We start from the raw sequence: 17,283 nt of genomic DNA on the forward strand, positions 1-17,283 counted from the left end.
ATGTCATGGAAGGATTTTCTCATCTCCCACAATTGGTACTCTGTTTTCTCTTGCATATTTTTGAGAATGGTTATGATGAATATACTGAATTCTTTTTTAGGCATTTCTGTCATCTCTTATATTTCATCCATAGTTAAGAAGGAGTGATGATCCTTTGAGGGGGAGCTATTTCCTGATTTTCTTCTATTTATTCAGGTTCCACTGTGGTTTTTAGTCATCTGACAGCATACCCACTTCTTCCTACTTCTTTGATGTATGTTTCTGTAGCTGTGTGCTCTTGCACATCTCTGTGATATGTTTAAGATCTGTCCCAATTTCTCTCCTTTACTCCAAGTGGGAGTATGAATCCACAATAGGAGCTTAGGGTTTAGGCATTAGAGGGGAATTCTCTCCTTTTACTGCCAGGGGAGTTATAAAAAAAGAATTCCTCTAGAGTCTCCTATTTTCCAGGTGTTTGGTTCTTGTATACCCAAACGTAACTGCTCCAAATGTGGATGGAGTTTCCACTGGCAGAAAGTAAGGCAGTAGACCAATTTGCACAGTTTTGTATCCAGGCTAGAGGGCCCCTTCTCTCCAATAGCAGGCTTAGGGGGGGAGGGAGGAGGTGGGGAATACTTGTTGATGAGGTCAAGGCAAGTGGCTTGGGTTGGGCCAGCCTATTGGTCCTGAATGAATGAAAGGCAGAATGGCACCAGCATACATGGGCTAGCAGCTCCTACCTTCTATCTCTGGAACTGCAGGGTCTCCCTGTAGCTCCTTCTTTCTCCAGGATTTCAGGAACCAGCTATTAGTTTTTGAAGGCTAGAGGGCTCCTCTTCCCTCCAGCAGGCTAGATGGAGGTCCTTGCTGATAACCTTAAGCTGAGAGGGTCAGCTTGGGCCTGCCTGTTAGTTCTTCTGTCTTTAAGATTGCAGGTTCTCCCTATTGCTCCTTCTTTCTCTCAACAAGCTGTATTTTTCATCATTTTTTCATTTGACTGAACTTCTGTAAAAAATGAATTGATAATGTAGAAATCACAGATTGTTGAGAAGCTCAAAGAAAACAATGTACATGGAAGCACTTGAAATTATAAATGTTGTTCAAGGCATAAGATATTAGTACTGTTATTATAATCAACTCTTTTTTTTTTAAACCAAATACTGGTAATGGTATAAAATATGAGACTGTAAAGATTAGGTGTCTTAATCCAGATGAGAAATATCTAGTGTCAAAACACCCTTTTTATAATGAACAAATTTGTAAATTTTGTTTAGAAAATTATATGTGCATGGATTTTTATTAAACATTTGTTCATCTGAATAACAAACCCTCTTTGAGCACCTACTGTTTGATAGGTCTTCAGTGACTATGAGGATAAAGCACGCAATAAAACCTAGGAGATAATGAATATTAAACTGAGCATACATGAGATGATCATATCTGCTTTTGTTAAAATTTAACTATATGAAGAAAGTGGTCAAATATGGAGGATCTATTACTAAGTGAAGCAAGCCAGGATATGAAAGAAAGATATTGTATGTATCCACTTAATATATACCGACTATCCACACTGTATGCTAGAGATCAAACTATTGGAGGGCCTAAAAGCAGTGAAAATTGTTAAGGATGCTGAGGACTGTGGAACAGGGTGGGAGAAAGGAAGAATAGTGAGGCATGACATTAGCTGGACACAGAAATGGTTTTTTACCTGTTGATGATAACATGTATAGTTTTCTCAACTGGACTGGTCTGAGAAGTATTTCATGTTGCGTAGATTCTTTATACCAGCCAAATGATATATAGTGATTGAATGTTTTAAAAAATGAGGAAAAAATAAGTCTGGAAAATAATGAGGAAAAGCTATTTGATGATGATGTGCATAGTAATGTCTTTGTCTTGACTGATAAGCATGGATGTAATACACTATAAAGATATGTGTGATTCAATGTAATATAAAAAAGATTATGATTAAAAATAAGAAATAATAATGATAAAAGTAAATAGATAAATAAATAATAAAAGAGTTTTTTACAAAGGGTCTAAACTTTCAGTCATAAATATAAATAAGTTTGGGAACCTAATGCACAACATGGCTACTCTAGTTAATAATGTATTATAAAAAGGGTTCTTCTGAAAGTTCATAGAAAATAAGTATTATGGGGACCAGTGGATGGCATAATGGTTACATCACTGGATTCCCATGTAGTCAACCATGGTTCGTGTCCCAGACGTAGCAGCTTAAAACTCACACCAGGCGTTTGTGCGTGTATACACAAAATCCTGAGAGAATAGAGGAGGGATTGCAGCATGGCTATCTCCCCTGGCAGGGGGGTGATTGTTTGGCCTATGTCTCTCTGTCTCTCTGGTGTGCCCTATAGCAAAAATCTCTCTCAAGAATGAAAGAAAAGAAGTATTATTAAAAAAAACTCTACATGGTTTTAAAAAAAATTACACCAAAATAAAACTCCATTTCCCTTTAGCTTTTTGAAGTTCCTGCTTGAAATTTTCTAGAAAAGTAGATCTCAAGTATTTTCACACACACAAAAGTACATGAGGTAATGGAAATGTCAGTTAGCATGATTGTGGTATTCATTTTACAATGTATGCATATATCAAAATATCACATTTTGCATTTTAAATATACACCGTTTTTTGTCAATTATATCTCAGTGAAGCTGGAGAGGGAGGAAAAAGTAGATTAAATACTTACAAAACTGTTGTGTATCCTGAATTTCTGAAGTATATATTTTTTATTTCTTGGAGCAAACTGTCCTTTATGTTTGATTTTAATTGAAATGCTTTCTGCACAACCAGTTTTTCCGATTTGGAGGTTGTAGATAGATCTTACAGAGGCTGGTACAGGGAGATCGTATGGTATAACGGGTAATACTGAGGCTTTGGAGTCAGACTGTTGGGATATAAATGTCTCCTCCCTGGGTGGGTAAATAATTCTGTGACTCAATTTCCTCACCTACAAAATTTAGATAATAGATTGTTGTAAGATTAAATGAGATGATATGGGCATTATGCTTAGCCAGTACCTGGGACTTTGTACTTCCTTGTTTCATGTGAATTGTGCATGTTGTAGATGTCTTCCTGCCTTTCTTCCCCCTTCTTTTTTTTTGGAGAGGTTTTTGCTATAGGGTGTGTGCGCTCGCTGGACAGACAGAGACAGAAAATGAGAAATCACCCCCTGGGGAGATGGCCATGCTGCAATTCCTTCTCCTCCATTCTCCTCTTGGGATCTTGGGCATGCATGTGCACGCGCCCGGAGTGAGTTTTAAGCCACCAGGCCCGGGTCTCGAACCGTGGTCGACTACATGGGAGTCCAGCGACATAGCCATTACGCTAACTGCTGGTCTCCCTTTCTTCTCCCTTCTTGCAACAGTTATGTAACTGCATTTGGGGTCCACCGACACAGCAATTTCAGGGACATCTGTAGGGTTTTGTATATTCTGGGATATGCTGATAGCACAGTAGGGAACCTGTTGTTTTTGAGTTTTTAGAATTATTTTATTTTATTTTATTTATTTATTCATTTATTTTAATTTGACCAGAGAGAGTGAGAAAGCAAGCCACCAGGTCCAGGATTCAAACTGTGGTCAGCCATGTGGGAATGTCCAGGGCCTCAACCACCATGCCACCTGCTGGTTCCTGGGAAGCTGTTTTTGACAGTAGGCTACAAAGGTTTGAGAATCTCTACTGATCTCTCATATTCACTTACTACCAACTCTCTCAGGTGCTAACAGTATATAATTGACTGTCCTTTGCAGAGCTAAGGAGGACAGGAGACAGTATTTTTTCATAGTGTGGTACTTGGAATTATAAAACATATGTGTGTGTGTGTGTGCCCGAGCGTGCATGTGTGTGTGTTTATATACATACATGAAATAAGCCTTAAGTAAGGCAAGAAATTTTTTTCAAAAAAACCCCTCCTAACATAATGTCCACATAAGACAGTTTCTTTCAAACGCTTTTGACTACAATTCACCATAAGATATACTTTATATCAGATCAAGCTTACATGTATATGTGTCCACTCAGAACAAAAGTAGTGTTTTACAAAACAATATATACTTTTACTACCTGAATACATGTTCTTTTGCTTCGTGGGTTGATAATTTGGTTTTATTAATAAGTGATATGGTGGTGAAACAGTGAAACAATGATTGTGGTAATTATATATGTTGGAACTTCACTCATTTATTGGTGACTTGAGAACCTTTAATGAACCAAATAATAATTTCTATTTCATTTAATTCCATGACTTACCATTTATGTCATTGCATAAAGGTCCTTTTCCTTCTATGGAAAACAAAAACTAAAACAAAAACAAGAAAAGAACAGAAGTTTGGAAAATAGTTATCTAAGAGATCTCCAGACCTTAACAACAATAGAGATGTGAATAAGCAGAATGAAGAAGGATATTCTTCAACTCTGTTTTAAATTAAAAAAAAAATTAGTAGTCATTACTATATTATATCCAAAACAAACACTAATTTTTAGTTGAATCTCTAAGTAAAAAATAACTTATTTAATTCCTGACTATACTTTAAAAAATTAATTTAATTTGATCTTTGAAGGTTTGTAGTCATTTCCGTTCTAGCAAAGCTGTGGACAAGGTCATCATCAGGGTGGAGAAGTCAGCTCGGTGCAGCCAGGAACTTTAGGTTTTGTCATTACTTGTGGGTTCACGTGTATTCTCTGAGTCTTGGCTTCTTTAGCTGTGTGAGGAGGTAGTAATATTCTTCTCCCTTCCCTCCACAATACTTGGATGACCAGTTGTGATAACATTTGAAATTGTTTTGTAAACACAAGTTTACTTTACAAATATGAAGAATATTGGGCAATTAGATTCTATTTTTGTAATTCTTCTCTCCTTTTAAAAAATAAATCCCTTCTAGATTTCCCAGTTGAATACACTGATTACCCTTTTGCTCGGAGAACTCCCATCTGGAGACAGGCAGAAGATCATGGCAATTTGTACTATAGATGTCCATGCCAGAGATGTGGTGGCTAAACTTATTTCACAGAAGGCAAGTTATTTGTAGAAATGTTGTATGTCTGTCATTCCCTGAAGGTGGTATGTATTGTCTAAGTAGTTCTGAGAAAGTCTTTTTTTTAATGTTTGTGTGTTTTAATTAATTCTGAGAAGTTGTGTTTATTTTGGGTACACTTGATTTGGGTTAGCTAATGTTCTGATGAGAATTATCCAAAAGGGTTTTTGCCAAATTAGGAGCCTTAGATGATTCAAAAATGAACCCAAATGGCAAATCCAGGAGCAGTCTCTGTGCTCATCTCCACGTTCTTCTGACTTCTCTGTGCATGATCATTTTGGGCCATTGATTTGTGAGTCTAACCTCTGACTTACACAGCCAATAAAAGATTGTATGGGTATCATTTAAACCATCTCCATGTGCCGTGATCCATTTTCCTGCCGAGAGAGAGACGTTGGTCATAATTCTAACTAGTTGCTTAGGTCATCTCTTGTCCTTTCCTTTCATGGCTAAATAATTCCCTTTCTTGTAAGAAGTTATCTTTTGATCCTTTCAATGTATTAATAACTTCCCCCCATCTTTATAAAAAATCTGTATGTCATTTAGATGTCAGCAGTATTTAATGCGAAAGGAGAATTTTATCATCTTTCTTTCCCCCAACTACATTGTTACTTCTAAATGACAGAAATATGCTTACCTGGTGACAAATATTGATGTATCATGCCCAGCATCCACTTCCTCCAAACCACTTTTCTGGGGGTGATGATACTAAAGCATGAAAATTCCTTTCATAATTTCAGTGGCACATACAGATTATGAAATATTTTTATTATTTTCACTTCTTTTCCAATTTATTAAAATGAAAGCAAATTTTAATTCTATCTAAAAAGCATAAGAAAAACTCTTTATGTAGAGCATAAATGTCAGTTTATATTCCTTGACCCAACCTTAGGGCCATACATTGCTAATCTAAAACTCCAGCTATGTATTCTAATTTTGATAATCAACTAGTGATACCTCCTCCTTGACTATGACCTTGTACCTTCTTATTTATTTTAATTTGTTTTATCAGTCTGCTGATTTACTTACAGTAGGATGAGTTATGTTTTGAAATGCGTCATTATATTGTAATAAAAGAGACATTTTGTCTAGTTCATGACCATCTAAAATCCATGAATGCACAATGCCGAAAACTACGTAGTGATAGGATAGATTAGTGGACTATAATGTTTGTACCTCAAGTGATGCCCCAAAAACCCTATGGTCACTTATACTTTAAAAAAGATATTTCTTGGGAACCAGCAGTTAGCGTAATGGTTATGTTGCTGGACTCCCACGTAGTCGACCGCGGTTCACATCCCGGACCCGGTGGCTTAAAACTCACTCCAGGCATATGTGTGTGCATGCCCAAGATCCCAAGAAGAGATTGGAGGAGAAGGGATTGTGGCGTGACCATCCCTCTGGGGGGTGATTTCTCACTTTCTGTCTCTCTGTCTCTGTCTGTCTGGCGAGTGCACGAGCCCTATAGCGAAAAACCTCTCCCCCCCCAAAAAAAAGATATTTCTTTTCTTTTCAAAATTGAAGAGGAATGTATAAGATTGAGTAAGATGGCAAAGAATAATAATAAAAAATTGGTATTTGATATGATGAAAAACAAAGTGGAAAAATCTCTATACTAAAAGCATACCGGTTTTAGAATAAACTTGGTTGAAAGTGTAGTGTATTTATGCACATGCAGAGATTGTGGATTATGTGTCATTTTAATACAGAGTATATTTTTCCATCTGATTTCAGTGCCATGAGTATAAAGTTACAAAAATATTCCAGTCCCCTGGAGTTATTCATAAAAGGGGAAAAAAGCATTCCTTGAACAAATTAATACTGTTCTACATAAAAGCCAGTTTGAAACAAAGATTTTTGTCACACACGTATTTCTGATTAAATATTTAACCATCTATATGCAATCACAATTTTCAATAGCATACAAGGGTTTTCCTATTTGGAAATAGGAATTTTAGAAATAACATGTGAACCAATACAGTCAGATTAATGGAGTAACTTTGTGGCTCCCAAACTGTCAATGTTCTGTGTAGTAATTATACATTGGTTTCAGGTTGTCAGTCCCCAGGCTTTCGCTTGGCTATCTCAACTTCGTCACCAGTGGGAAGACACCCAGAAGCACTGTTATGTCAATATTTGCGATGCCCAGTTCCAGTACTTCTATGAATACTTAGGAAATAGTCCTCGATTGGTGATCACTCCTCTGACTGACAGGTGACAATAAGTTTGAGTCAGGTGGGAACAATGAAGCCAAATGAGTTCCTTAGCGTGGGTAGAGACATGTGTGAAAATGAAAAGTAAATGGGAGCAAATGATGAACAAATCAGGAAACTATATAAAAGCAATATGGAAATTATGTCAGATAGTGAATGTTGACTTGTAACTGGAGATAAAGAGAACTAAATTAGAGAAATAGCTACAGAGAACACACAAGTGGAGAACATGTGAGGGGATTACTATGGCTCAAGGCAGCTTCTTTGATCTCTGGGTCCATGCTGCCCAGTTATCTGTCACTAACTGTCCTCCTCCCATAGCCTGTTATTGGAAGTGTGAATGTAACTACGAATTGTCTATGTTCAAATATATTTTTGAAGAATTACAATAGTGACTGAAAGAGGGAGAACATAAAATAATTTAGCAAATACTTTTGAAGCACTGTGCTAAGTAATACTCCTGAACAGACAGGGTCCCTGCTGTCACAGAGATTACTTTCTAGTGGAGTATAGCATGTGAGGGGGTAGAAATGCAGAGGAACAGTCAACGAATAGATAACTTCGGGCCAACAGGTGGCATGATGGTTAAGGTGCTGAATTCCCACATGGCCAATGCAATTTGAGTCCCAGACCTGGTGGTTTGCTTTTTTACTTTCCCTCTCTCTGTCTTCTCTCTCTGGTTAGCACACACGCCCTATAGCAAATTAAAATAATAATAATAAAAAATTATTTTTAAAAAGCTAATAACTTAGCAAAGTTATTTTTAGGATTTACCACATCCTATGACAAAAATAAAACAGGGCTATATGGAATAAAAGTGTCTTTGGGAGAGTCTATTATATATTGAGTAAAAGAATGAGCTAAAATCTAAATAATGAGGAACAAACTATGATCAGATTCTGGGGCAGAAACTTAGAGGCAAAAGTAAATATAAAGTTTTCAAGGTGGGAAGGCACTTGACCGGTTCAAGAGATAGAAAGTTCATATGAGTATGTCAAGGGCATAAGAGGTTACTATTATTGAAAGTTTTGATTCCAAGTAAATATAAACTAGTCAGCTCTAGGAACAGTGGTAGCATAATACTCTTCAATACTGGAAACCATGTGGAAGATCAGGGTTCAGTTCTTGGGCCAACCTGTGCATGAAGTACATATGTGTGTGCCTGTGATCCCGGCTAGCTGGAAGGGCTTGGGGGAAGATCTCAATGTGAGATCTTGTTGAAGGTGTTGTCTTTTTCTCTTTCTCTCTCTGTCTTTCTCTTATAAGGGAAATAAATAAATTAAAAATATACCCACACATACAGAGTCTATGTAGAGGTAAGACTATATCATATTGACATCAATTTCTTTGTTAGTATTCAAGTTTCTGCTGACTTAACTTGGGGGAGAAAGCACATTTAATCTTTGGCATCCATGAAAGAGAAATCACACCTTAAGCTCATAGCAATATGCTCAGTTATTTATCACTGAAGTGTAGATAGTTTCAAATATAAGTCTATAAAGCTGGATTGTTATGGAAGTCCTGAAATGTTGGTAGAATTCTCTCAGAAGTATGTTCTTACATGTATGAATCTGCTCATGATTGGTCCTTTATATATTGTACAGCTTCTTTAATTCTGTTTGTCTAACTTAGTTCTCTTTAACTTGTTTCTAACGGTGCTTTCACTATGGGGGATTAAAATTAGTAGGTTGACAAAATAACTTGAGAATAGTCAAAACAGAGTATTATTAAGAGCCTAGTTGGGACCAGCCATTGGCATAATGGCTATGTCTCTGGACTCCCATGTAGTCGACTGCAATTCGAGTCCCAGACCCAGTGGCTTAAACTCAGTCTCACACTAGGGCGTATGTGCGTGCATGCCCAAGATCCCAAAAGAAGAATGAAGGAAAAGGGACTGTGGTGTGGCCATCCCCCCAGGGGGTGATTTCTTGCTTTCTGTCTCTCTGTCTCTCTGGTGAGTGCACGCGCCCTATAGCAAAAACCTCTCCAAAAGAAAAAAGAGAAAAGAAAAGAAAAGAAAAAAGAGCCTATTGTACGCCTGACATTGTGATCACAGAAGAGGGGTTGGGGAGCTCAGTATGTAGAAGAAAAAGGGAAGAGACATTTTAAGGTTTATAAGTATGTGAGGACTGGGAGTTTATTATCTTCTTAATTTAAAAGAAATCACTTTGTGATTTATTTGAAAATTTAAAGGAAAATAAATCTTTATTCATAAAATTGTACTTTTTTTTGCATGAGATACAGTATAGTTCACAACATGCATAGTGTATAATTATCAAATGATAGATATAAATTCTTCTGTGTTGAACAGTACGTTATGTTGTACACATTCAATAATAAGAGTCTACTAGTTTTTTTTTCCAAAGCGTATATTGAATAACAAGCGACATTTTTTTTTTAAATTGCCATAAGGCACATGCTTGCCAGAGAGAGAGAGAGAGGAAAAGTGAGAAATCACTCCCCCCCCCCCCGGGGGGGGGGTGGCCCCACTGCAACCCCTTCCCCTCCATTCAGATTTTGGACATGCACGTACACATGCCTAGCAGGTTTTTCAAACTGTCATGTTCAGGACTTGAGCCACACAGTCAGCCATGTGGATCTAGCCATCTTAACCACCATTGCACTGACTGGTCCCACTAGTGACATTCTTAGTAGGTGACATTCTTTACTGTGGTGCACCCTTCCTTAACCCACCCCTCCTTTTGCATGTGTTTTTGCAAGTATTCATTTTGATAGTGTGAATAGTATTGGATAAGATGTTGACACTTTGTATATTTTGTTTTCATCTTATTCTTTAGATTATTTACTAATTCTTACCTTAGTGTAATGATGCCTTCCAAATACTTTCCTTATATCTCATTTGATGCTGAGTGTGTGATAGGTGGGGCAGACAGTGTCTCTTCTCTCTATTTGAACTGGTTAAGAGATATAGGTCAATCAGCCTGAAACTGATAGACTTGTGCTAGAACACAGGTATATTGGTTAGGACAATGAAGACTAAGCTTCCGTTATAGACTCTGAAATACCATGGCTTACATAACCCCAGAAACTGGTGTCGTATTTGTGTGACAGTCCAGAGGTGAGTGGGCCAGTGGTATAGGCTAGCAGGTGACTGACATGCTAAACATGGCTTCCACATCTGTTTCAGCCAGTGGAAAAAAAAAAAGAAGAGAGAGTCCAGGTCAAATATCTCTGAGGAGGTGTCCTAAGAATGGCACATGTCATTTCTGTACATATCACATTGGTTGGAGCTTGGTCACCTGGCCACTCCTGACTGGAAGCGGGTGAGAAATGTAGTCTGTAGGTAGAGACGGCCCTGTGTGTCCAGCCCATACTTGGAACCAGTGGAAAGGATAACAAGGGAGTAGTAAGTGCTCTAACTCCTATTGCTGGAGTTTTTTTTTGCATTCCATTTTATTGTGAGATGCACTTAAAACATATCATGGTTGTAAAATACAGAAACACTTTTCATTTTTATTAGTGATTTCTTCAAGTTATATAGTATTTAGAATTTTTTAAGGCATTTACCTTTGGCTTTTTTTCATATGTCCCTACAGCAAGTCTCACTTAATGGAGGAGAAAACTGAGTCATGTATGTTGAACCACTTAAGATTAATGTCTGGTGATCAGCAAAGTAGACATTAGTTCCTTGTCTTCTGACCTCCTTGGAAATGTCTTCCAAATAGTCTATACCAAGACAAATAGCTTATAAACCTGAAGAAACCCCGTAAAACAGCATCAGCTGTGTGAGGTCACTGCTGTTAGTCTTTCCCTCTTTTACAAGTATAAAATTCTGCATTTGCATGATTTTCCTCAGTCAGAAGCGCTGAATCTTCCCTGCAAAATAAGTATTATGGTAATCTAAATGCATGTAGCAACACATTCAAAATGAATTCCTAAAATACATTTTAATGTAATAAATTATGTTTGGATACTTGCTTTACACATCAAGATAGGTATATAGTATTTGCATACTATGTATTTATATAAATTTACATATCATCTTTTAATGTATTCATTAGATAGTAGTTTAATGCAGTCAACGTTTAATTTACTCATCACCCAAAATTTCTCTTCTATTTTTCTTTTATAAATAATAATTTGAAATGTTGTCTGCCATATTAATATAATTTTTCTTTATCTAGAAATACCAAAACTTAATAGCATTGCAAATCAAGTGTTATTTGTATTCAAATACAGAGCTCTTAGGAAATGAGACCAATAAACAAACAAAGCAATATGTTCTTCTTTAGTGTTTTTAAACAGCCAACCTAAAAATAAATTTGGTGTAAAATATTCTGACTCATTATTGCCATGAACAAATCAAAAGTATATCAATATTTTATGCTCCTACCACATTCTAGACCTTGGCTTCTTAATTTTTTTTGAAATATCTGATTGCCCCTAATGTTTTATAGAAATCTCCTATTAGACTGTAACATTTAGGTTTTCTGTTGTTAAAGATGTTATATTACCTTGACTCAGTCACTTCATCTGACCATGAGTGGGGCTCCAGCTGGCCCAGCTGGTACAGGGAAAACAGAAACCACCAAAGATCTGGGCCGTGCCCTTGGCATGATGGTTTATGTCTTCAACTGTTCAGAGCAAATGGACTACAAAGTAAGTTAGTTCTTGAGTGATGTGTGCTGACAACACTACTCCTATTTGGAATGATCAAAACAATAACTGAAAACACCCTTCTGTTAAGTTCTGAATGCCTCTCTTCATCATTTAGTCCATAGGAAATATCTATAAGGGACTGGTGCAGACAGGAGCTTGGGGCTGTTTTGATGAGTTCAATCGAATCGCTGTGGAAGTTCTGTCGGTGGTCGCAGTACAAGTGAAAATGATTCACGATGCTATCAGGAACAGGAAAAAGAGGTGAGTGGCATGTGGCTTTTTTCTCTTGTTCAAGTAGGAAGAATAACATGGAAGAGGGCAGGTAAGCTCACCTTCAGAGTGTATTGGTACTTCTCCCTGTCTCATAAAATAGATAAGATTGGATGATTTCAAAGAATCATTTTAAATATCCTCCCATTTTTTTTATCAGTGGTTTTTAAGTGATGAATGCAGCAAGGGTATATTGCATTTATTTGTTTAAAAAACAAACCACCTCTATGATGCTAAATCACTGGGTCGATTCTCAGTCCTCATCTTTCTTGACCTTCTGGAAGCATTTGACACAGTGGTCACAGTCAACACACTGATCCTTGGCTGGTTTCTTCTCATTTTTAGATGGGGAAAAGTGCCTACCTCACAGATTACTATGATGTGTCAGCTAAAGCACTAGGACAAGTGCCTGGTGCAAAATAGGTACATCAGGGATAGGTACTGTTTTCATTGTTGGTTTTTTTTTTCCCTTGGCCTATTATAGAGTTGTCAGAAATGCTATGATCCATTTTTGCATAGAAAAATTCATCATGACTTTTATGCTGATCCAATAATATTAGATGGCTTTAGACTTTATCGTTTCTCTATCTTTATTTTATCCCCCATAATTTCATCCAGTCCCAGGGTCTTCAAAAAAAATCTCTGTTCTGTGACTACCAGACACACAGCACTCCTTTCTCCTGTCTGTAGACTTCCATGAACAACTGCCTGCTGGGCACCTGAAGACTCCACTTGATGCCTCATAGTCCTCTGGTATACACTATATTCAAAATGAAAATCCTGATCTCCCACCAACGTGTGCTATATTGTTGGTTTCATTCCTGCGGGTTATATCTTCTAGGAACTTGGGCCCAAAACCTTCAAAATATATCCAAAATCTAACCAGCTCTCAGCAAGATACTACACTCTACAAGGCAAAACACGACCAGAACTTAGGGTTTGATAATTTAAGAAATAAAAATTATGATGCATAGCGCAGTTCTGGTTCTATTTGTAATATTTTCTTCTTTTTTGTTTTCTTTTTGCTTTTGGTTTAGTTTGTTATAGGGCGCTCGCCCGAGAGAGACGGTATGGGGTGGGGAAGTGATTTCTCACCCACTAGGGTGGATGAACATATTGCAGTCTCTTCTCCATTCTCTTCTTGGGCTTTTGGGCGTGCACACATGTGCACACATGCCTGGAATGATTTTCAAGCTGCCGATTCCAGTTCTGAAACTGTGTAGTTGGCCATGTGAGATCCAGCTGCCCTAACCACCATGCCACTTGCTGGTCCTGTTGTTGTATATAGTGCAGCCTCATCTATCTGGCCCGTCTTCTCCAGTTTTTAGGGTATTTTTCTCAGAGAGCTCTCCTGTCCATAGGAACATTTTTATCTGTCGATCAGAGAAGGATTATCTTGCTCTGTGGAGCTGTAAACTTGTCAAAGTTTTTATGTTATTAGCAGATATATCTAAACGTTTCCACCTTCTAGAAAAACCTCTCCGTTCTTTCACCATGCCGGCCTGGGACACCAGTTTCTTGTGATAGGATGTGTCTCACCCTGCTTGCCCTTACTCTGATGCCATGTTGGAGAAGTTCAGTTCTTTGGTTTTTGATCTCCAGTCATATTTTATTATACTCTTTGTCAAAATCTTATTATTTGATGCAACTCAGATGTCATTTGAGAGTATCCTCCTTGCAGAGATTGATGTCACTGATCATGCCATGATTTCTAAAAGTTCCTGGCTATACTTTGTAATAGTATCCTTTGCCCACATGTCTGAGAGTTGACCTCTCTCATCTTTCTTTTTTTTTTTTTTTTTTTTTTTTGGAGAGGTTTTTGCTACAGGGTGCGTGCGCTCGCCAGAAAGACAGAGAGAGACAGGGAGACAGAAAGCGAGAAATCACCCCTCGGGGGGATGGCCACACCGCAATCCCTTCTCCTCCATTCTCCTCTCGGAATCTTGGGCATGCACAGACATGCACCCGGAATGAGTTTAAGCCCCCGGGTCTGGGACTCCAACCACAGTCGACTACATGAGAGTCCATCAACATAGCCATTACACTAACTGCTGGTCCCGATCTCTCTCATCTTTAGGCCGCCCATCTGCAGCCTACTAGGCTTTTTTAGATTTTATGAGTTTATTCAGTTACTTTTTCATTCGAAGATTTAAGAGATAAGACAATTGCTTCATCCACAAAGCCTTCCAGCATCTTTCTAAGTCTACCTCCTGGAAGTCAGTACCTTCAAACCACGGCTATGTCTGTACGTGTACTGGGAGGGTAGTCAGTTACCCTGTGGCAACAGCCGCAGTTCTTTCTGTGAGTGATTCTTCCAGGCCTGTCTGCCTTTCTTAGTCTGGCATTCTGGGGAATAAGGACTTTTTGCCTTGGGGCCGGCAGGTAGCGTGGTGGTTAAGGGCACTGGACTCCCACATGGCCAACTGTGATTTGAGTCCCTGACCTGGTGGCTTACTTTCTCACTTTCCCTCTCTCTCTCTCTGTCCCTCTCTGGTCAAAATAAAATAAATAGATAAAAGTAAATAAAGTTAAATAAAAAATAATTCTTTTTAAAAAAAGATTTTTTGCCTTGACTATACAAAAATCCCTCTGTTTTTAATTATCTAGTGTCTAAGATGCTTTTAGTCCTAAATAATCATATTTCTTTCTCTGTAACTTTTCCCTCCATAATCTGGGAAATAGGCCTAGCTCCTTAACTATTTCAGCAAGAGATCAGCCTTATATTTTGTCTCATTTACTCCCATTTGAAAATCTCCTTCTGCTGGCCTCTGTTTGCTTCCTAAAGTCCTTACCAATCCATCACCTTGAACATCAACAGCCTAAACAGACCCTTGCAAATCTTCCTGAAAATCTTTCTCTGCTTCTCCGGTGCCTTCAAGTGATAATAATAGCAAGTCATAGCTAACATCTGTTGAGTATTTACCATGTTCTAGGCATTGTGCTTTTGGCCATTTATATTCATAATCTCTTAAATCCTCATATAATCCAATAAGGTAGTTAATACTATTATCCTTTTTTTATTAGTTGAGGGAATTGGAACAGAGAGAGAGGATAATTACTATGCCTAAAGTATTGTGTTGGATTCTGAACCCTTACAATCTGGTTCTAGAGCTAACTGTCATAACCAGCACATGTTCTACCTCTCAGTAGCACTCAGAAGATATTTGATGAATAAATGGCAGGAAGAAGGGAGGAGGGCAAGAGATAGGAAGAGACAAAGACTGGACAAGGAGTTCCTTTCTCCACTTGGCAGTATCCTACTCAAGGAATTGCAGTTCACACTGAAGGCAAAATGTCATCACCTTTCATTAAATGTTAAAAAAGTGAAGTCCTCATTTTTATATTATGAAATACTATGGCTATGCTAAAATATCACTGTATGTGTGCATGAGCGTGTGTGTGTGTGTGTGTGTGTGTGTGTGTGTGTGTATGTATTTCCCCCATATTTGTAATTCCTCTGGGGGAGCAAGTTTTTAATAAACATGTTTCAGAACATATTCAAAATATATATGCTTATGAATTTTAAAGAAAATTACATTGAATGAACAGCTTCCTAATGATCATTTGCATTTTGCAGTGGTTTGTATTTGTCAATGAACATTCATATTCGATGAACACATTTAATTTCATCAACATTCTTTTTATGGTAGATTTGTATTTCTTGGGGAAGCTATCACGCTCAAGCCATCAGTTGGAATATTTATTACCATGAACCCAGGATACGCTGGTCGAACTGAATTACCAGAAAATCTCAAAGCTCTTTTCAGGCAAGTGTTCTGCTTTGCAGCTTTGCATCTGGTGCGCTCATGCCACCTAACGTTGTTGCTTTGCACTGTAAAGTAATGTGATGTTCCTCGAGAATTCCTATGGAAACCCCCTCATTATTTCTTTGAATTCCTTTATTGAGAGAACTTTCACCTTGATAAATTAACCCTTTTGAATTATGAAACCAGGACTCAACATCAATTTTTATTTATTTATTTTTTAATGTTTGCAGTAGAGTGCATGTGCTCACCAAAAATGAGAAAGCACCCTTCAGAGGGATGGCCAAACTATAGTCCCCTCTCTTCCATTTTCCCTTGGTATTTTGGGCACACACTCATGTCTAGTACATTTCTCAAGCCACCAGGTCTGGGATTAGAACCATGTATTCAGCCATGTAGGATCTAGCTGTCCCAATCACCATGCCACTGGCTGGCTCCAAAATCAGTTTTTAAAAACAAATGGTACATCTGAATATTTAAAATTCTTTTGTTATAGTATTATAAATATACTATTATATATATATATACTACTATAAATTAGGAAGTATTTGGAAACTGTAGGGAAGAATAAGAAAAAAATTGCAGCATCACCATGTGAAAATAAGCATTGTACAATTTTTTTCTTCCTATGATATAGAGGCTTACCCTGTCACAGTCCTCTTGCCTCATTCTCCAGAGAATATGGGATTACAGGAGCATGCTACTTGCAATGGGCCTTTAGTTTGGACTTGGAATTGAACCCAGAGTCTCCCATGTGACCTCAGCCTACAGAGCAGCTACATCTACCCTCAGTGTGCCACCACAGCTGGGCCTATTTTTGTTTCTTTATTTCTTTTAAATTTTATAGTTTATGCAGTTAAGATTTTAAAGAAGGCATGCTTTTAAAAAATATTAATTTTATTTTATTTATTAATTCATTTATTTTATTTTTATTATCTTATTTTTAATTTTGACCAGAGAGGGACAGTGTGAGAGAGAGAGAGAGAGAAAGTGAAAAAGCAAGCCACCAGGTCTGGGATTCGAGCCATGGTTGGTCATGTGAGAGTCCAGCACCTTTAACCACCATGCCACCTGCCAACCCCTATTTATTTATTTTTTAATTTGACCAGAGAGAGACACACACAGAGAAAGAGAGGGAAAGCAAGTAGGCAAGCCACCAGGTCCGGGACTCCAACTGCCATCGGCCATGTGGGAGTATCCAGTGCCTTAACAACCATGCCACCTACTGGTCCCTGGCATGATCTTTATTTATTTCTCTTCATTTAATATTTTGAAATATTTTACCATATTATTGAAAATTTTTGGAAAATATTTTATGTAGCTCCAAAGTAGTCTCTCTTATGACTCATTCACAATTTCCTTAGCCATTTCCTTTTGAGT

At 37.7% G+C, this 17,283-nt stretch overlaps 1 protein-coding gene across 1 annotated transcript in view; it reads left to right on the forward strand.

Annotated features, from left to right (window-relative positions):
- Window positions 1-17,283, forward strand: part of DNAH11 (dynein axonemal heavy chain 11) — a 207,696-nt gene that overhangs the window by 142,085 nt on the left and 48,328 nt on the right. Inside the window, exons 31-35 of the mRNA XM_006154490.1 lie at window positions 4,884-5,015; window positions 7,090-7,250; window positions 11,713-11,869; window positions 11,985-12,130; window positions 15,790-15,906. Coding sequence (XP_006154552.1) covers window positions 4,884-5,015; window positions 7,090-7,250; window positions 11,713-11,869; window positions 11,985-12,130; window positions 15,790-15,906 — 713 coding nt within the window. The remainder of the gene's footprint in view (window positions 1-4,883; window positions 5,016-7,089; window positions 7,251-11,712; window positions 11,870-11,984; window positions 12,131-15,789; window positions 15,907-17,283) is intronic.

Source organism: Tupaia chinensis, unplaced genomic scaffold, assembly GCF_000334495.1.
Source record: "Tupaia chinensis unplaced genomic scaffold, TupChi_1.0 Scaffold000410_1, whole genome shotgun sequence".
NCBI lineage: Eukaryota > Metazoa > Chordata > Mammalia > Scandentia > Tupaiidae > Tupaia > Tupaia belangeri.